This window comes from Balaenoptera ricei, chromosome 20 (genome assembly GCF_028023285.1).
Source record: "Balaenoptera ricei isolate mBalRic1 chromosome 20, mBalRic1.hap2, whole genome shotgun sequence".
NCBI classification, from domain to species: Eukaryota; Metazoa; Chordata; class Mammalia; order Artiodactyla; family Balaenopteridae; genus Balaenoptera; species Balaenoptera ricei.
The window spans coordinates 63,822,984-63,842,855 of record NC_082658.1 but is presented as its reverse complement, the minus strand read 5'-3'; the positions used below and the strand labels follow the sequence as shown (position 1 = coordinate 63,842,855).

At 55.8% G+C, this 19,872-nt stretch overlaps 1 protein-coding gene across 1 annotated transcript in view; it reads left to right on the top strand.

Annotated features, from left to right (window-relative positions):
- Positions 1–15,269, top strand: part of USP22 (ubiquitin specific peptidase 22) — a 33,861-nt gene extending 18,592 nt beyond the window's left edge. The window contains exons 3-13 of the mRNA XM_059907013.1: positions 3,701–3,814; positions 6,317–6,418; positions 6,694–6,863; positions 7,934–8,081; positions 8,295–8,400; positions 8,510–8,668; positions 10,107–10,233; positions 10,946–11,037; positions 11,728–11,790; positions 12,205–12,354; positions 12,814–15,269. Of these exons, the coding sequence (XP_059762996.1) occupies positions 3,701–3,814; positions 6,317–6,418; positions 6,694–6,863; positions 7,934–8,081; positions 8,295–8,400; positions 8,510–8,668; positions 10,107–10,233; positions 10,946–11,037; positions 11,728–11,790; positions 12,205–12,354; positions 12,814–12,856 (1,274 nt within the window). The 3' untranslated portion in view covers positions 12,857–15,269. The remainder of the gene's footprint in view (positions 1–3,700; positions 3,815–6,316; positions 6,419–6,693; positions 6,864–7,933; positions 8,082–8,294; positions 8,401–8,509; positions 8,669–10,106; positions 10,234–10,945; positions 11,038–11,727; positions 11,791–12,204; positions 12,355–12,813) is intronic.
- Positions 15,270–19,872: the final 4,603 nt, after the last annotated feature.

Here is a 19,872-nt window from a genome sequence, read left to right as displayed (position 1 = left end):
GCAAACACCATCTCTCTTTATTTTCAATACTTTTTCGTCTCCTCGAAGAATACGTGTCTCTGTTACCTAATCCTCCCCGGGCCCTGGCATCTGCTGATCTGCCTTCAGTTGTGGATTTGCCTGTCCTGAATATTTCATATAAAAGGAATCATACAACACGTGGCCTTTTGTGTCTGTTTCTATCTCTTGGCAGGTTTTCAAGGTTCATGAAGTGTCAGTTCATTTCTTTGTGGTTGAATAGCATTCCTTTGTGTTGATATTCCAGAGTTTGTTTATCCAGTCATCCACTGATAGACACTTGGGTTCCCACCTTTGGCTTTTATGAATAATGCTGCTATAAACATGCATGTGTGAGTTTCTTTGTGGACATATGTTTTCATTTCTTTTGGATACCAGCAGACCTTGGAGATACCGTGGGTTCAGTTCCAGACCACCTCAATAACGCACATAACCTCAATAAAGCGAGGCACACAATTTTTTTGGTTTCCCACTGAATATAAAAGTAATGTTTACACTACACCGTAGTTTAAGTGTGCAATAACAGCCTTTCTCTTTGGTTGTTCATGCTTTTTTGGTGTCAGACTAAGAATCCATTGCCAAACCTGAGGTCGTGACACTTACCCGTTTGTGTCTGAGTTTTTATACTTTCAGCTGTGATTTTAGGTCGCTGGCCATGTGGAGTTAAGTTTTGTGTGGGGCTGGGGTGAGGCAAGCCTCCTCCTCTTTTCATCCCGGGGCCCCAGCGCCCGCTGTCGGCCCCCGCCCCTCCTGGTGGTCCCAGCCCCACGCAGCGGGTGGGAAGCAGGCTCGTCTGGGGACATGGGGCCTCCCTCTGCCCTCACCGTGCGCCTGGCCTGTTTCTCACTGAACCCCGCTGCTTCCCTGAAAGTGTCCCTCGTCCCCACCGTAAGCCTGCCTCTGCCAGCTCGCTCTGGTCCCCGGCGCAGGAGTGACACTGCTCAGGAGCAGGCAGAACCCAGGGCAGCTGGCACCGGTCTCCAAAGCAGCCTCGACGTGGACTTGCAAAGACTTTGTCGGAATTTTGTAGGTTTTTAGGGAGGGGCAGGGGTAGGCCTGGGATTCTCTGAAATTGCTGCTTTGAGTTTTGATAGATCTGCTTTCGATCCACCACAGTATCATTGACCTGTGTCTTTGTACCTTAAGACATGAAATATGGGTGCTTCCCTGGTGGCGCAGTGGTTAAGAATCTGCCTGCCAATGCAGGGGACAGGGGTTTGAGCCCTGGTCCGGGAAGATCCCACATGCCACGGAGCAACTAAGCCCGTGCACCACAACTACTGAGCCTGTGCTCTAGAGCCCGTGAGCCACAACTACTGAGCCCGCGTGCTGCAACTAATGAAGCCCACGCGTGTAGAGCCCGTGCTCCGCAACAAGAGAAGCCGCCGCAATGAGAAGCCTGTGCACCGAAACGAAGAGTAGACCCCACTCACCACAACTAGAGAAAGCCTGCGCACAGCAACAAAGACCCAACACAGCCCAAATAAATAAAAAGACATGAAACATGATAAAAGCTGTGACTTGTTAAGACGTTACCGTTTACCAGGAGGTGTGTGCCGCTTAGTTGTTTGTATGAACTTAGTGACCATGCAGACCTGTGTCAGTGCTGTTGCTGCCCCTGTTACACCACAGGGGACGTGGGTGAGCTCAGAGGTGCGCAGCCGGCCGGTGGCGGGGCCGGGTTTGTGCTCCGAGCTGCGTCCTGTCGCCTGGCAGACGTCTGCTGTCACTTGGTGAGTCTGAGTCAAGGGGATTCTCTGTTCTTTTTGGAATTTTATTTTATTTATTTATTTTTTATATAGCAGGTTCTTACTAGTTATCTATTTTGTACAATGCTAGTGTATATTCGTCAATCCCAATCTCCCAGTTCATCCCCCCACCCCCTGCCACTTTCCCCCCTTGGTGTCCATATGTTTGTTCTCTACATCTGTATCTCTATTTCTGCCTTGCAGACTGGTTCATCTGAACCGTTTTTCTAGAGTCCACACATATACGTGTTAATATACAGTACCTGTTTTTCTCTTTCAGACTTCACTCTGTATTACAGTCTCTGGGTCCACCCATGTCTCTACAAATGACCCAATCTTGTTCCTTTTTATGGCTGAGTAATATTCCATTGTATATGTATACCACATCTTCTTTATCCGTTTGTCTGTTGATGGGTATTTAGGTTGCTTCCATGTCCTGGCTGTTGTAAATAGTGCTGCAGTGAACATTGGGGTGCATGTGTCCATAGTTCAACCTTCTTTTTTTTTTTTTTAATAAATTTATTTATTTATTTTTGGCTGCGTTGGGTCTTTGTTGCTGCATGCCAGTTTTCTCTAGTTGTGGCAAGTGGGGGCTACTCTTCGTTGTGGTATGCAGGCTTCTCATTTCTCATTGTGGTGGCTTTTCTTGTTGCGGAGCATGGGCTCCAGGCATGAGGGCTTCAGTAGTCGTGGCACGTGGGCTCAGTAGTTGTGGCTCGCGGGCTTCAAGGAGTTGTAGCTCGTGGGCTCTAGAGTGCAGGCTCAGTAGTTGCGGTGCATGGGCTTAGCTGCTCCGTGGCATGTGGGATCTTCCTGGACCAGGGCTCGAACCCATGTCCCCTGCATTGGCAGGTGGATTCTTCACCACTGTGCCACCAGGGAAGTCCCCTAGTTCAACCATTTTGAACTATGGTTTTTTCTGGGTATATGCACAGTAGTGGGATTGCTGGGTCATGTGATAATTCTATTTTTAGTTTTTTAAAGAACCTCCATACTGTTCTCCATAATGGCTGTATCAATTTACATTCCCACCAACAGTGCAAGAGGGTTCCCTTTTCTCCACACCCTCTCCAGCATTTGTTGTTTGTAGATTTTCTGATGATGCCCGTTCTAACTGGTGTGAGGTGATACCTCACTGTAGTTTTGATTTGCATTTCTCTAATAATTAGTGATGTTGAGAAGCTTTTCACGTGCCTCCTGGGCATCTGTATGTCTCCTTTTGGAGAAATGTCCATTTAGGTCTTCTGCCCATTTTTGGATTGGGTTGTTTGTTTCTTTAATATTGAGCTGCATGAGCTGCTTGTGTATTTTGGAGGTGAATCCTTTGTCCGTTGATGCGTTTGCAAATATTTTCTCCCGTTCTGAGGGTAAGGGGAATTCTTTTTAATCATTGAATTGAGCGAGTTCCTTCCAGGTGCTTCGAGGACTTTTCTCTTGTTTATCTGCGTGAGGAAGTAACTGAGGGCTGGGTTTCATGCCTGTTTTCGTGGAAGATGCAGTTTAGAAAGCGCAGCATCCGCTCACCGGGAGCTCCGGGCACGCCCTCCAGGCTGTCTGCTTGGCGCTGTGCTGCCCATCTGGGCGCCACGAGTCCTCGTGGGCTGATACGAATGCGAGTTTCCCTTGTTTCAGAGGATAGGCGGAGGGTCCTGGTACCTGGGGGCCGGGTCCTTCGTAAAGTATGGTCGTGGCACCTCTTTCTCCCTCAGGTTCCTCAACCCTTGGCCGGAGCTTCCAAAAAAAATTCACGTGCCTCGTCTGCTTAGGATACACCATCTGAAGTGGGGGGACAACCTTTTGTAATAATGGGATTCTCTGCTTTGAGAAATGGTGCAGTGAAATGCCTAAGAAACTTGCGTGTTTAATTTGTGTCCTGAAGCATTACCTTTCGATTTGTAATTAAATTTTGTCTCTTCCCTCTTTTCTCTTTTCAGCCATAGAGCTTATGTATGGAGGTATCTACTGCTTTTTGTGTCAGGACTACATTTATGACAAAGACATAGAAATCATTGCCAAAGAGGAACAGCGGAAAGCTTGGAAAATGCAAGGTTTGGTTTTCCTGAGATCTGCATGCCTGCTTGTGTCTGAGCCCTGCGTTCCCTGCCCCCTTGTCTGTCAGGGCGTGGTTGAGGCGGGGAGGGAGGTGGGGGGGTTGTTGAGGGGGAGGAGCCCTTACACCTGCCTGCCCCCTCCTGCAGGCTCACGGGGGGAACAGGGGAGGCAGGTGCGGTGCCCACAGCTTCCTGGGTCCGTCCTCCTGCCCGGGTGCCCACAGGCCTGCAGCTGCTCTGAAGGCCCAGCCGGGCTTGAGAGAGACGCCCCCAACCTACGCTCTCCGGTCGCCGGGCGTTTTTACAGACACGGGGCTGAACCAGACACAGTGTCCGCAGGGCCCTGGCCCGTCTGGTGGACGAGGGGTTTTGTGCTCCCACGTCCCTGGTAGCTGCCCAGAAAGCATCTCCTCAATAACTGCAGGATGTGTATGCTGATTCCTTCCAGGAGGGTAGACTACTTTCTCATTAAATTACTGTTGAATCTCTTTTAAAACTCTTAACTGGAAAAAAAAAACAAGAACCTCTTAACTGGTTAGGTTATGCTAAATCTGTGTCAACACAGAATTAAACTTTCCAGATGAAAAATACAGTAATCTACCGCTGAAGCAGCTTAGTTCAGGAGCGTGCTCTCCTTCCCGTGCGGTGCCTTTGTAGCCGTAAAGGGAGGACTCCAGGCTCTCCTTCCTGTGTAGGAACAACCCAGCTCTTCCCTGATGAGTGTTTCTCTCCCGTGAGTCTCCTTTACTTGCACAAAACCCTTCAAACCTGGCACTTCTGGTCACCAGGTGTGTTTTGGGAGGGTCAGTTCCCCGCCGAGAAATTCCCTTATGGTGCCGGCTGGGTGTCCTGTGGATCAACTCAGTTCTGACACAGTCGGCCTGGAGATGTGAGGCCCCACGAGACCCCCCTCCCCAACTTCAGATGCAGGAGTCTCACATCCAGGTTCTCATCTGTGCTCCTGACCATCTGGCTGTAGATCGGAGGCTCCCAGGACGCCCCTGAGCTGGAGCATTTGCTAGAGCAGCTCACAGAACTCAGGGAGACACTTGACGTTCGCCGGTTTATTAAAGGATGTGACAGAGGACACAGATGAGCAGCCAGATGGAGAGAGAGAAGCACGGGGCAAGGCCGGGGAGGGTCCCCGTGGAGTTGGGGTGCATCACCCACTCGGTGTGGAATGTTCACCCACCTGGTTCGCTCCCCGAACCCTGTGCTACTGGGATGTTATGGGGGCTTCTTCCTGGAGGCCTGATGGATCGTTAACCCCATTTCCAGCCCCCTCCCCTCTCTGGAGGCGTTGGGGCTGGCCGTGCGGGCGCTGCGAAGCTTCTCCTCGTGGTCTGGTCTTTCTGGTGGCCGGTCCCCATCCAGGAGCCCGCCCGGAGTCGCCTCATCGGGACAAGAGGTTCCTCTAGTGCCCTTCCCGCTAAGGCGCCCTTATTACCAGGGCGCGGGGCCCATGCGAGGGACGGGGCAGGGGCGGCACGTGTGTCCCGCTGTCTGCGCGGTGGCCGTGCAGCCGTGCCGTCACTCCCGTCCCTTCGCTGGGACATAGTCAGCGGCACACGGGAACGTTACGCAGCTCTTTTCTTTTTTGTTCAGCTACCTGTTTTTGGTTTCCGTGATATTTTTTTCTTTTTTGTTCTCACTTCTAGCACACGGTCATGGGCCACAGCAGTAATAGGTGTAGAAAGCCCCACTGGCCTGTGACCATCTCTCCACAGGGAACATACAACCCAGCATCTGGTTCACAGTTTTTTGTCTTAATTGTGCTTCTTTATAAACGTGCCGTGTTAGAGGATGGAACACAAGCCAGGGCTGTCGGTCATCAGAGCCGATGAGCCCATCTTTTCTGGAGAAGAGTCTCTTTAGTCCACTTCCTGTTCTCTTCCGCCTCCAAACTTTAGTAATGTTGCAGGTGAGGCTAAGGCTGAGGATGTTATTTCTTTGTGCAGAACAGTTAAACCACAGGGCCAAGAAATGCACGTCCCAGGAAAAAGTAGGATTCTTCTGAAATCATTCCGCAGTTCCCTCTGTCAGCAGGCTCGTGCGTCTTTCATAGTGTGTTGAGCTCTAGGCGCGTGGAGCCAGTGCCTCTGAGGAGTAGGCCGTGCACTGCGGTGCAGGTGGCCCTGCTGCCGTCCTTGGTTTAAGCCTCTGGTGGGTACGGCCGTCCCTTCATCCCCAGCGCCACCCAGCGCTCCCTGTGGGCACTGGTGCCGTGGCCCCTCTGCTCAGGGAGGGATTAAGGCTGAGGAGACGCCGGTGCTGGGGCAGCTGTCACCCAAGGTCCCGGTCTCCTCTCCTCCTCTGGGAATGTGGTTTATTCACGGCACGCTCTCTGAAAGAAGCTCCTTCAGGTGTCTGGAAGAGGGTCTTAGAAGGACCCTATGTTGCCCGCCTTTGAAATACAACCTGATAAACACTGTGCTGCCACCACACTGGTTCGTAGACACACGATCAGAGCGTAGCTAATGGCACCTTCCACCCGCTTAGGCGTCGGGGAGAAGTTTTCAACGTGGGAGCCGACCAAACGGGAGCTCGAGCTGCTGAAACACAACCCCAAGCGACGGAAGATCACGTCCAACTGCACCATAGGTGGGCCGGCGTGGCCGGGTGGAGGCGCGTTCTCCGGCTTTGCCGCAGGAGGTGCAGCGAGGCTGTCAGCTTGTTGCAGAGGCCCCTCCCTGACCTGCCCTGTTGTTACTGGGAGCCTTCGGGCAGTGGGGGCTGGTGGGGGTGGGCGCGAGCACGCCCCGGGACGTTTCCTACGGGCGGGCGGGGCACAGGCGTTAGAAGGAGGTTCCGTTCTGCGTCCTCTTGCTTCTCGAGGGAGGGGCCCTGACAGCCCCACCCCGCGCTCTGCCTGCCAGGTCTCCGTGGCCTCATCAACCTGGGGAACACGTGCTTCATGAACTGCATCGTGCAGGCGCTGACGCACACTCCGCTGCTGCGCGACTTCTTCCTGTCTGACCGGCACCGCTGCGAGATGCAGAGCCCCGGCTCCTGCCTGGTCTGCGAGATGTCCTCCCTCTTCCAGGAGGTGCGCCTGGGCCGGGAGGGGGCCGGGCCGTCACGGGGCGGGCTCTGAACACGCACAGACGTGCCGACTGCGGGATCGCACGTCCTTCCCGAGAGGGATCGTCGGGTGAGGGACTTGCGTCATCTGCAGAGGCTCGCGGCTGCCTCGCGGGTGCACGTGGCAGATGCCGGCCCCTCCCCGTCACCTGCCGCTTTCCGGCTTTGTCCACAGGACGGGCGGCTCTCCTGTCGCCGGCCCTGCTGACTGTGTGTCACCAGAGGCCTCTGTCTCTGGGCCCCTGCCGTGGACATCAGGTTCTGTCCCGATGGGCTCGCAGGCGGGACCCCCCTTCTCTGAGAAAGAGCGGGACTGCAGCCCAGCCGCTCCCTCGGGTGCTGCGGGGAGCCAGGGGTTCTTCAGGTGTCGGCCCCGGGCCAGCAGACTCGGCCGGGTCTGGTTTTGTCAGCCTTTGATCACATCCTCTCGTTTCCCTGTTGGGCCCCGGCCGCCTGAGCCCGTCTGGCTGCGGAGCTGGAATGATTCACGGTCTGGCCCTTCTCAGAAGTTTCCCGACTCCTGGCCTGGCTTAGCCAGTCCCCACATGCCTACAGCCTAGCCTGACAGCGGCTCCTGGGGTCACAGGAGTGAGCAAGCTGAATGATATCGTTGGGCCAAAACGGGGACACGGGTGCCGTGGAGAACGGGCTTATGGGGGGGCCTCACTAGGGCACTGTTGGTGGTGAGTTCACCTCTGTCAGGTTGGTTTTTAGGTTCAGGTTTATGGGGGTACGCGTTCCACACGGCACAAGCCACCTTTTAGTGTATGTGTGTGTGTTTCACAAAAGTTTGTCGCCGTTCATCATTTTGGCTTATTTCTAGAGAACAGATGGTGGGAATGGAGAAAACTATGAGCAGACTCGAAAAGTCCACGTAAAAACACAGTTTGCGTGGAAAGGAAAGGAAATGACTTGTTTAGGTTGCGCTCGCCAGAGGAGGTGCCGGGCGCCCGACTGGCAGATGTGCACGTGGGCGTCTGTGCTCGAGGGAGGCACGTGCTCCTGACGAGGGTGCCTCTCCTTCTCTCCGAGCAGTTCTATTCGGGGCACCGGTCCCCCCACATCCCATACAAGCTGCTGCACCTGGTGTGGACGCACGCCCGGCACCTGGCGGGCTATGAGCAGCAGGACGCGCACGAGTTCCTCATCGCGGCCCTGGACGTCCTGCACCGGCACTGCAAAGGTGAGCGCTGCACAGGTGAGGGCGGGGCTGCTTCTCCGCCTGTTACTGCACCTGCCAGACGGACGACAGGGAACTCTTCGCAGGGAGGAGCAAGGGGAAAAAACTGAAAGCGCGCGGCGCGTCCCTCCCGCGCCCCTGTGGAGACCTGGGCCCCCCGCTGCACCAGCCCTGCCCCTTGGGGCCCAGGGTCACAGGGCCGCCGTCTCTCTCCAGGTGACGATAACGGGAAGAAGGCCAGCAACCCTAATCACTGCAACTGCATCATAGACCAGATCTTCACGGGGGGGCTGCAGTCCGACGTCACCTGCCAAGTGTGCCAGTAAGTGCGGCCTCTGCAGCCCCGGTGCTGCTGGCCGAGCGTCGCGGGGCCTCGTCGCTGCGCTGCCCCCGGGCCATGGTGCTCACCTGTCCCCCCTGCTTGCTCCTAGCGGGGTCTCCACCACCATCGACCCCTTCTGGGACATCAGCCTGGACCTGCCCGGCTCTTCCACCCCCTTCTGGCCCCTGAGCCCCGGGAGTGAGGGCAGCGTGGTGAACGGAGAGAGCCACGCGTCGGGGACCACGACCCTCACGGACTGCCTGCGGAGGTGAGGCGTCCGCGCCTTGTGGGGAGGGGGCCCTTGCTCGTGGCTGCTTGGGGAAAGTCCTGGTAAAGCCAGGCCCCCCAGGGCCCCACGTGCCCGCATGAAAACTGAGGGAAGACGGGATGGCCAGCAGACGGACTGTTTCTGTCCCTGAGCGCCCCACACCCTGGGCAGAGGCTGGAGGTCCACGGCCTTTAGTGACTAACAGCCAGAGTCATACCCAGTAGGGCCGCCCTCCTGCTGTGGCTCGTGGCCTTTTCTGAAGGTGATGAAAACGTTTTTAATTAAACTTTTTATTTTGAGATAATTGTAGTTTTGCGTGCAGTTGTAAGATACAATCCAGAGAGATCCTGTGTACTCTTTCCCCAGTTTTCCCCCAGTGGCAACATCTTGTAAAATTATAGCACAATGTCACGGTCCGCAGGATCTCGACATTCCTGCAGTCAAGATGCAGGGTGCTTGCATCCCCGCAGGGTCCCTCACAACCACACGTCCTGCACCTCCCACCCCTGTTGCCTCCTTAACTCCTGGCAGCCGCAAATCTGTTCTCCATTTCTAGAAATTCCACATTTCAAGAGTGTTACGTCCATGGAATCATACATCATGTAACCTTTCAGGATTGACTTTTTTCACTCATCCTAATTCTCTGGAGATTCATCCAGGTTGTGTGTATCACCAGTTGTTTCCTTTTTATTGCTTATTAGTGTTCTGTGGTGTACCCGGCTTAAGCACTCATTCGCTGAAGGACATCTGCATTGCTTCCAGGGTTTTTTTTTGGCCTTTACAGATAAAGCTGCAGTAGCCACTCATGTACAATTTTTGTGTGAATGCTGGTTTTCACTTTTCAGGGACAAATTTGATTGCTGGGTCTTAACGGTAGTTAGAAAATTATTTTGATTTCACCAGACTTTTATTTTCCAAAAAAGTTGAGGACAAATATTTTTTGAAGTGATAGAGAAGAGAAAGGAAGGAATAGCTTTTTCATTGTAAAGTTATAAACGTCCCTAATTGTATGTATGTTTGTTTTTTGTTTATAAAGTATTTGTTTATTTATTTATGGCTGTGTTGCGTCTTCGTTTCTGTGCGAGGGCTTTCTCTCTAGTTGTGGCAAGCGGGGGCCGCTCTTCATCGCGGTGCGCGGACCTCTCATTATCGCGGCCTCTCTTGTTGCGGAGCACAGGCTCCAGACACACAGGCTCAGTAGTTGTGGCTCACGGGCCCAGTTGCTCCGCGGCATGTGGGATCTTCCCGAACCAGGGCTCGAACCCGTGTCCCCTGCATTGGCAGGCAGATTCCCAACCACTGCGCCACCAGGGAAGCCCTGTGTGTTTTTAGAAAGGAAGTGAACCCCCCTGCAAGTGATAAAATAACTTTTCTCTTTTTCCTCTCTTACCGCTCCCATCTCTTTTTCCTAAAAATACATGTTTTCATTGCGTTGCAGATTTACCAGACCAGAGCACTTAGGAAGCAGTGCCAAGATCAAGTGTAGCGGTTGCCATAGCTACCAGGAGTCCACAAAGCAGCTCACCATGAAGAAGCTGCCCATCGTGGCCTGTTTCCATCTCAAAGTGAGTTCCCTGAGCTCGGCCAGGGCCTGAGGGGGGGGTGGGTGTGCAGAGTCCATCTGTGCTTGTGGAGCAACGAGGGTGGTGCCTGTAAATAACTCTGCTCGTGTCTGTCTCCGGGAGGTTTGCCTGTGAATCAAAAACTAATTGCTTCATAATGAAAATAGGGTGAGTTACTCTGGGTGGGGGGTGGTTAGGGATTTAGTGCTCCTCCCCTGCAAGTTCTTCTGTCCTCACCCCAAGTTTTCTGATTTTCTTTTACTTAGAAGCAAGGACCCTTAGCATTAAGGTCTAGTCTGGGGGTCAGCAGGGCTTTCCTGTGAAGGGCCAGTAGCAAATGTGAATCATGTGTATGATGTATTATGGAAGAATATGCAGCAGAGATGGTGTGTTTGCTGGTCTTGGGTATTTGCGATCTGATTTTACATGTAAATCATACAGTCTCTGTTGCTCATTCTTTTATTTCATGACCCTTTAAAGATGTAAGACAAAAACCAAATCCCCAGCCCTGCCTGTTTCTCCCACCGGGCACCGTGCTAGGTCCACACCTGCTGTTGGGCCCATTGTTTCAGGGCTGGGCTGAGCCCTGTGGGTGATTCTGAGCTCTAGCTCTGGCCAAGGGCGGTTCAGAAAACGCAGGAAAGGCCCACTTAGGGAGCCACAGAGGCTGTGCTGTCGGAGGAGCCCTACAGCCTTCCCATCCCCACTTCTGCAGCGATTCGAACACTCGGCCAAACTTCGGCGCAAGATCACCACCTACGTGTCCTTCCCCCTGGAGCTGGACATGACCCCCTTCATGGCCTCCAGGTTCGTCCTCTGTGTCTGTGGTCGGGTGGGCATGGCACCAGGTCCCTGGTGAGGCCCCATTGGGCCCTGATGTCACTTCGTCCGTGACACCTCACAGTCCTGATCTCATCCCAGGACCGTCCCTGTGTGCGGGAGGCTGTCCTCCTACCAGCTGGTTGAGGGCAGTATTTCAGGCGTTTCAGCCACAGGCACTGAGATTGGATACAAATCAACACAGTGGTTTTGTGGTTGTAGATTTCATTTGTCTTGTTTTGGAGTCTTTGTATCAGGGACCGCTTGAAATTTACCTTTGCAAAATACCAGGAGGCTTCCTGGGAGGGCTGCTGTAGTGAATACTAACCACAGGTGGGGTGGCTTAAAACAACAGAGGCCTGAGTCCAGTGTTGGCGGGGCCCCAGGAGGATCTGGGGAGGCTGCCTTCCTGCCTGGGGGTCGGCGGGGAGACGTGGGTCTGGGCCGGCTCTGAGCCCCGATCTCGGCAGTCCGCTTCCCAGCCTGGGCCTCGGTTTCCCCACCGTAACTCGGGGGTCATCTCTGCTTGAGATGGAGCTGTTGGGAGAAGCGGACCTGTGGAAGCCGCACCAGCACAGCGTCCGGCGTCGCGCGTCCCCGGTGCTCACGATACCGTTTGAACCGCGGGTCGTTAGTGAATCGTTTTAATCGAGCCTAAGCTTGCGCTGTTGGTTACAGCAAGGAGAGCAGGATGAACGGACAGTACCAGCAGCCGGTGGACAGTCTCAGTAACGATAACAAGTGAGTGGCACCTTGTGCGCCTCCTGGCATCTCGAGTGCGGGTGGGGCCGGGGGCTTCGCGGGAGGCCCACCTGCGTCTCCCAGGAGATGCTGCGTGGGGGGGGGGCAGCGGCCGGGCTTGCTTGCCCTTGATCGCTGCCCTGCTTCCTGTTGTGCTGCCACCGACCCTCTGTCGGGGGGGGGGGGGTCCTCCCCCTCCCACGTCGCGGTGAGGCCCCCCTTTCCCGCGCCTCCTGGTGGCGGCGGCGGGGAGGGTGGAGCGGCGACAGCGCCCCCCGGGCGGGCCTGTGCTCCTTCCCCCCGCGCTCCCGTCGCCTAGCAGCGTGTGCTCCTGGGCGGCTGCCCTGTGGGGACTGTGGTCCCTGGTGGGGCCGGGGTCGTGACCTCCGCCCCCCGCCACCCTCCCCAAACCAGGTACTCCTTGTTTGCGGTGGTCAACCACCAGGGGACCCTGGAGAGTGGCCACTACACCAGCTTCATCCGGCAGCACAAGGACCAGTGGTTCAAGTGTGACGACGCCATCATCACCAAGGCTAGCATTGCGGACGTGCTGGACAGCGAGGGGTGCGTCCCCTGCGTCCCCGGGGCCGTGTCGCCCCTCTGTGCCCCGTTCGCTCCTTCCTGCTCGTCGCTGCCTCCCCCGGTCTTGAGGCCGTCCGCGGGGCTCCTGCCCCACACTAGCTGCCCTGAGCTCCAGCAGGCGTCTGGGCTTGGAGCTGCGAGCAGTGGGGCAGCCCTGAGAGGCTCTGCGGTGGCCGTGAGGAGGCCGGGCGGGGGGACTGGGGCTGGAACCCGGGGCCGGCGTCCTTCCGAGAGGGACCGTGTACAGGGGTGGGGGGCGGCCACAGCCAGGGCCCAGCAGGTGGACAGAGGCCGGGCTGCTCGTGGCCTGGGGGCCCTGCCGCCTCCCTGCCGTCTCTTCTCTGCGGTGACAGGCTGAGCGCGGCTGTCCTGGTCAGGGCGGTTTTGCTCCGACCCCTCGGGAGGAGGAAGTAAGCGTGCTGTGTCCTCTCTCCTCCTCAGGTACCTGCTGTTCTATCACAAACAGTTCCTGGAGTACGAGTAGCCAGTACTTGTCGGCGCACCGGCAAGTCCCCCGAAGTCATCCGGGCGCCCGGGGTCGCGTGGTGTGGACACTTGGCAAGAGGTGGGCTGGGGGGGGCAGAGGAGACGTGCGCCGGAGTGTCTCCTGTGTCCCCCGCGAGCCGGGGCAGGCGCAGCCCCCGCGCCAGCCGTTCCACGCTGTGGCCCAGAAAGCAGGAGCTGGAGGAGACGCAGCCCTCGCGGGTCTTTCTCGTGGTGAGTCTGGTGTCCGCGCGCAGCGCGGACTCGGGCGTGAGCCCCGGAGGCTGCGGAGCTGCAGACCCCGTGGGGCCTCCGAGCGCGTCTGTCCTGCAGACGAGCGGCGCCATCCTGCACGTGGAAGCAAATCCCCGTTTCCTAGAAATAGGCGTTTGCGTATTGTCCCCCTTTCTCTCTTTTTCCACGATGGTGAATCTCTTAAACGTAATGATGGTAACGTGAATGAATTACTGGGTTCAGGCTGAAATTTAGATCGTTTTCCTTTTATTCTGGAGAGTGGATCTTGCTTTTTCCTCGGTGCTGTTTTTGTTGCCCCCGCCCGCCCCCCAGGCGTCTTTGACCTGGTCAGAGCTGCCAGGCTCAGTGGAGGAGGATCAGGCTGCGCTGGGAACGGTCTCTGTCGTATTTAATCTTTTAGGAAGTGAAGCGTTGCCAGTGGTCTCACTGTTTCCCTCCCGTGTTTCCTTCCTGGCCACCCGTCCCGTGAGCTCTCCTGGTCGCTGCTGGGCGGCGGGTGTGTCGGCTGATGCGGGCGGCCTCCAGGGGGGCCGCCGCCTGGCTCTGGGTGCCCCCGCCTTGCGTTCCGGCAGCCGCAGGACAGAAGGCTGGGACTGAGCTGGTGGGAGGGGCTGGTGGGGGCGGTGCGGCTTCTTTGTTCCTCGTGGGCTGTCTCGCACGCATCTGTCTGTTCACACCCGAACTTAGATTGTCCGTTTCTGAGAGATTGCAGCCCAGAGACGGGGGACGAGCCAGTGTCCCCTGAACCGCGAGGCTTCTTTCCTGGAGAGAAACACGTTCACCTGCGGCAGGGTCAGCGGACTCTCCGCCAAGGGCCAGGTGCTACATGCTTCTGGCTTTGTGGGCCCTGTGGTCTCTGCTGCCGGTAACGTGGAAGAGCGTAGCTGTGTTCCAGTAGAACTTTACACGATCACGGAAAGTTGAAGTTCATATACTTTTCCCACGTCACAGAACTTTAACTTTATTCACTGTTTGAAAATGTGTGCCGGTTCTCAGCCGACAGACCGTGAACCAGTCCAGCTCATCGGCTGCTCGGGTCTGGGCGCGGCGCAGCTCCTGCTCCCTGTGGAAGATGCTGGGGTCCTGCAGCGGGGGCGTCGTACCCGGCAGAGTCCTCGGCGATGCCGCCCAGGCGCCTGCCCCGCGTGGCCCATCCGCCGTGGCTGCTCTGAGGGCCCTGGGCCTCCGTGCGGAGCGGGGGACAGAGTAGATGTACTGGCCGCGGGGTTTCTGGCGGGTCACCTGTGGTCTGGTCAGCCCTGCACCCCTCCCCTGCCCCCCACTCATGTCCAGGGCTCCGCTGCTCCAAGAATGTGAAGATTCAGGAGACAGTGAGGCCGTTGCTCTTTTCTGGGTGTTTTTTTGGACTTTTATGTCGAAGTTAACCCTCTGTTCCCTCTGGCCTGGTGTTCTAAGCACTTATCTCTCTGCTGCTGAGATTCTCCTGTGACTGGAAGAGCTACCTGGGGGGGGGGCGGTGAGGCTTCAGCTGCCTGCACGCGCGCCCACCCCCCGTCCCGCGCGCTGAGGTCCTGCTTTGACGTCACCTCGTCAGGAACAACGAACTGCGTGATGGGTTGGGGAATTTATTTTCTTTCAGCTCCCGATGCAGCTACTAAATACAGGAAAATGGTTTCCTGTTTCACACCACCACCCATGTCGATGTCCAGACCACTGAGGAATCCCTGGGCGACCCTTCCTCCCCGGCTAGTGTGTTTAAAGTGACTTGTGTTTGTGAGACGTTGGCTGCCGTGTCAGCGCTTTACAGTGAGACAGTGGGCTCTCCTCCCTGGGTGTCCTGAGCGGGGGCGCTGGGCCCGGCCCTCTCCAGGCCACCTCGGGCCTCCCGTCGGCGCCAGGATGTCCAGGACGCTCCTTCTGCATCACGTATACTCGTGCTGTTGTAGTTCTGCTCGGTGTGGATGCTTTCGTCGTATAAAATTGCCGTTCTCTTGACAATTCAAGTGACTGTTTCGTTTACTATAACTTTGAAAACAGAAATCGTAAGAACAAGATTCCAATGATTGTGCTGTGGATTTTATTACTGGGATGTTTCCACGTCCCTTTCACCTGTCGTTTTGAGGGACTGTTTGGCTCTTCTCCCTAATGGCTTGTAGTCTTTTCCTGTGTCGTAATAAAGCTACATTTTATTCTGAAAACTGGCCCGTCTTCCCTTACTAGCACCCGAATCCTGTCTGTGACACCAGCCCCTTCTCGGTTTGTTACAGCCCAGACCTACCCTGGGCCAGGAAGTCCATGCCCCCTGCGTCCCCTTCTCCTGGGGGCAGGATGGTGACAGATCTGGGACTCAGGACACCGTGGGCTGTCAGACTTTGATGAACTTAAAAGTCACCCGAGGGGCTTCTTTAAACACAGGAACCCTTGCTGGAGTTTGATCACAGGAGCTGGGCTGCGGTGCGGGGATACGGGTGTGCAGCTTCCCGGGTGCTGGGACGGCGGAGGGTGTGGTCGGAGAGCAGGCCCCCGTCCTGGTCAGTGCTGTTCCGACTCTGTGCCCACCCCACGCTCCACCCTTCATTTCTGAAGTGCGCTGTCTTTGGAAGCCTCTGTCACGAGTTCCTTCACTTCCCGTACGCGGAAACATCAGGAAGTGCCAGCGAGAGCCCCTGGGTTCCAGAGCAGCAGACCTCCACGTTCAGGAGGACCGTTGCTGCGTGCCTGCAGGCAGCTCCCCCGGGGCTCCGAGGCCTTCCCGCCAGAGTTTTCCGGGCCTGGAAGGAAGACGCGTGATGGGGCTCTTGGTGTAAAGCTGCGGAGCGCCAACCCATCCCCACCCCTCCATCCCAGGACCCGCACGCTCCGGTCGCAGGCTCTGGTTAAAAGCGTTAAGCTGTCCTGGCAGACAGACTCGTGCCTGCGTCTCAGCGGGGAGCCGCGTGGACACCAGGCCCCTGCTCCGTGTCCCGTGGGGCTGTGGAGCGTCGTTGCCTGGGGTGGTGCCGACAGGCAGGGCAGGCAGATCCGCGCCCAGGAGACGGGTTCGTTCCCGTGAGGACGCGTCTCTGGCCTCCGTGTAGCGGGCCTGCCAGCAGGTGGCCGGCTGCTCCCGGGCTTCGGTGCCGGTCCCGTCGCCACGTGGGCGCCCGGCAGGGCTAGCTGGTGAGCCAGGGCCAGGGCCTGACATCGAGCCTGTTCACACCGCCCGGTCCCCATCTTGATGGCCCTTTGTTCATGGAGTGGGGCGGGGGGTGTCAGCGAGCTGTCCGCTCCCACAACTGGCTGTTTCGTCCACCTGGCGGTGAGTGTCCTCTGTCGGGCTTCTCCTTGGTGAGCACAGTCTGTGCCCGTTTTGAGAGGTCTGTCCCCACCCAGATCTTCTGTCACTAATCTTTAAATCCTGTTGCTTCCAAATCTTTGACCGTCCAGCCGGGTGTCGGCGTCACCCAGGAATCCACGTGGATCAGTACTTTTGGCCCCGTCTTGTTCCAGACGAGGTGGGTGACCAGACACGCTGCTTGGAGCGAGGACTTCCCTTCCTCATTTACTATAACCCTGAAAACAAAGTTACAGTAAACGAGGGTGGTCCTCGGGTCCCTGGTCACAAGGGTGCTTGCGGGTGTGCAGCGGGTGTGGCTGTGGACGTCAGGGCCGCCCGCTCCTGCTGTACCTTTGCACGTGAGTGTCCACCGCTGCACAGCCAGAGGTGGACCAGACGGTCGACAGCACTCAACTGTATTCAGGGCCCTCGGGCCACGTGGTCACTGATGTCTGTGGTTAGATGCTCGGCCCGCGTAGCGGGGGCTCTTTCTGCGGAGGATAAACACCCACGGAGGAGGACAGGTTTGCTGTGCTTGGAAGATCTGTGCAGGTGTCCTTTGGTCCCTGCTGGAGGCTTGGGACGCATCCTCATTTGCCGCGGATGTTGAGTTACTAGGTCTCTTGCATTCTCAGGCTCAGTGCAGCATTTTCGAACTCATTCAGGCCCCTCTTTAACTGGGAGCCACAAGCTGCCTGTGTAGACGGATGGAATTAACACACCCCAAATGGTCTGTGCTGCCTCTCAACCCAGCAGGGCTGCCTGTTCTCGGGAGGGTGTGGGAGATGCAGTGCCCTGCCTTCCTGCTTCAGAGCACGGAATCCCCAGGAATGCCACTGAGTTGGGGACCCCTGAGTTTGGGGTGCTTTATTTCTTGTGATGGATTGATTGATATTAAATTTTGTAAATTATCTTTGTTTATTTTTTAACTTTTATTGGAGTACAGTTAATTTACAGTGTTGTGTTAGTTTCAGGTGTACAGCAAAGTGGATCAGTTACACACATGCATGTATCCCCTCTTTTTTAGATTCTTTTCCTAGGTAGCTCATTACAGAGTATCGAGTAGAGTTCCCTGTGCTCTACAGCGGGTCCTTATTAGTTATCTGTTGTATATATAGTCGTGTGTATGTGTCAATCCCAATCTCCCAGTTTATTATCCCCCTCCTTTCCCCCTGGTAACCGTAAGTTTGTTTTCTACATCCGTGACTGTATTTCTGTTTTGTAAATAAGTTTGTTTGTACCATTTTTTCTTTTCATCTTGGGGCTTATTTAGTTCACTGTTACTAAGTTGTCTGCTCACCAGATCCAGGCAGCAGAACGTCACCACTGTGGTGGGTGGGAGTGAGGCTCTGTGCGGCGCGAGATGGTCTGCGTGTCTGGACGCCCAGCAGGACAGGGTCAGTGTAGCCCGGAGGCTCCATCGGAAGGAGTACCGTGGGCTCCTGCTCCGGGGAGGGAGGGGCACTGGAAGGGCGCGGCTCGGGGCGGGGCGGGGGGAGGGCAAGCGGGACAGGACCCCAGGGGAGGAAACACTGAGCGACAGGGGCGTCTACCGCCGAGGAAGGGCAGGAAGGCGCGCGGCTGCCAGGGAGCTAACCCCTACCTGAGAGCGTGACCCCACGGGGCCAGGTGAAGCCACTGGGGCCCGGGGGTGATCCCAGCAACGACAGAACCCAACCAGCTCAACCTGTGACTCGGCCCCCTCGCTGACGGCCTGGAAGAGAAAGGCCGGCCAATTCCAGGCATAAAAACTTGGTATGTCAGTCTCTGCCGTCCCCCACACAGGTCTGGCATTTGGTGTAAAAAAAAAAAAAAAAAAAAAAAACCAAAAGACACACAAAACAGCAAGTAAAAACACCCACTGCCAAGAGACAAAGCAACAGAACCAGACTCAGAGATGATCTGAATGTGGGAACTGTCAGGCAGAGATTCTGGATAATTAGGGTTAACGTGTTGACGGCTCTCAGGGAAAACATGTGGAACGGACGGGGGCCTTCAGCGGGATGGGCGTTGTGTGAGGAGGGGCTGCGTGGATGGAGGTGCTGGGAGCCAAGGTCGTGGTGACAGGAGGGATGTCCCTGACAGGCCTGTCAGTGACCTCACAGCTGAGGGAAGAGGCACTGGGGCCACCCAAACTGGAACAAAGAAGAATGGGGGGGAAACCAAAAGAATAGGGCACCTGGGATGTGGGGCAGTACCGAACAGTTTGAAGGGATAACGGCCAGTAATTTTATAATGAAAAACATCAAGCTACAGATCCGAACATTTCAGAGAACCCCAAGCAGGGTAAATAACAAAACGAACCTACCCACAACAGAAAACTCCGGGACACATCACATTCAAACCTCTAAAAAGTAAGATACAGAGAAAAATTTGAAGGCACACGTTGCAGAGAAACAAAGGTAGGAATTATAGCAGCTGTCTTGTCAGAAATTGTGGGAGCCGGAGAGAGCGGGGCAATGTCTCTGAGATGCTGGAAAGAAAAAACTGGCATCCCAGAGTCTTCCCAGAAAAATCTCTCAGAAATAGAAAGACTTTTGAAGCAGACAGAATTCATCATCTGCAGACTCGCACAAGAGGTGCTGAAGGAAGCTCTTCAGACAGAAGAAGGGAGAGATACCAGACAGACCTGGGTCTGCACACAGAAAATGAAGATTTTTAGACGTGAAGGTAGATCTAAAAAGCACTGTTCTTGTTATTTTTAATTATTCTACATGCTACTGAGTTTCTAAAGCAGAAACAGTAGCGACGGATCGTGGGCTTCCAGGACAGCAGCACCGAAGACGGGGCGGGAGTGAGGCAATGCTGTTTGCACACAGCTCTTCAGAACACAGTAGAGACACACAAAGAGGCCAGTGTCTAGAGAAACAGTAGATTGTGGTTGCCAGGGGGTGGGAAAGGGGGAGATGCTGGCCAAAGGGCACAGACTCCCAGGGGTGAGACTGACACGTCCTGATACCGTGTCATGTGCTTGAGAGTTGCAGAGAGAGTAGATCTTACACATTCTCACCACGCGGGTGACTGTGGTCTGGAGTGGAGGAGTTCCTCATGCCACGTGGGGGGCGTATTACAATGTACAAATGTATCACCTGGCAACTCACACAAAGTTAACGTGTCATTTATATCTCAGTAAAGCTGGAGGTAAAGACCCGAGTTGCAGTGCAGCAGGGCGGGGACGGCGAGCCGTGGTGCCTGGTCTGAGCCGCGTCAGCGGAGCCTAGTCTGACCCACTGCCTCGCCCGACTCTGGCTCCCTGGGCACAAGCGCGGCAGGGCTGGGTGTGCGCTGAGTAGCCGCCGAGAGTCTCTGCTGTCTGGTCCTTTTCAGCGGAGCTTGCTGAGCCCTGGGCAGGGTGCACAGGGCAGATTTGGGGCTGGCGTCGTGGGAGCTGGGCTCGGGGCTGTGGCAGGTGGCGGGAATCAGTGTATTTTGGAAGTAGGACCAGCAGAACACAGAACGTGGATAAAATTGATGGTATTTAGAGT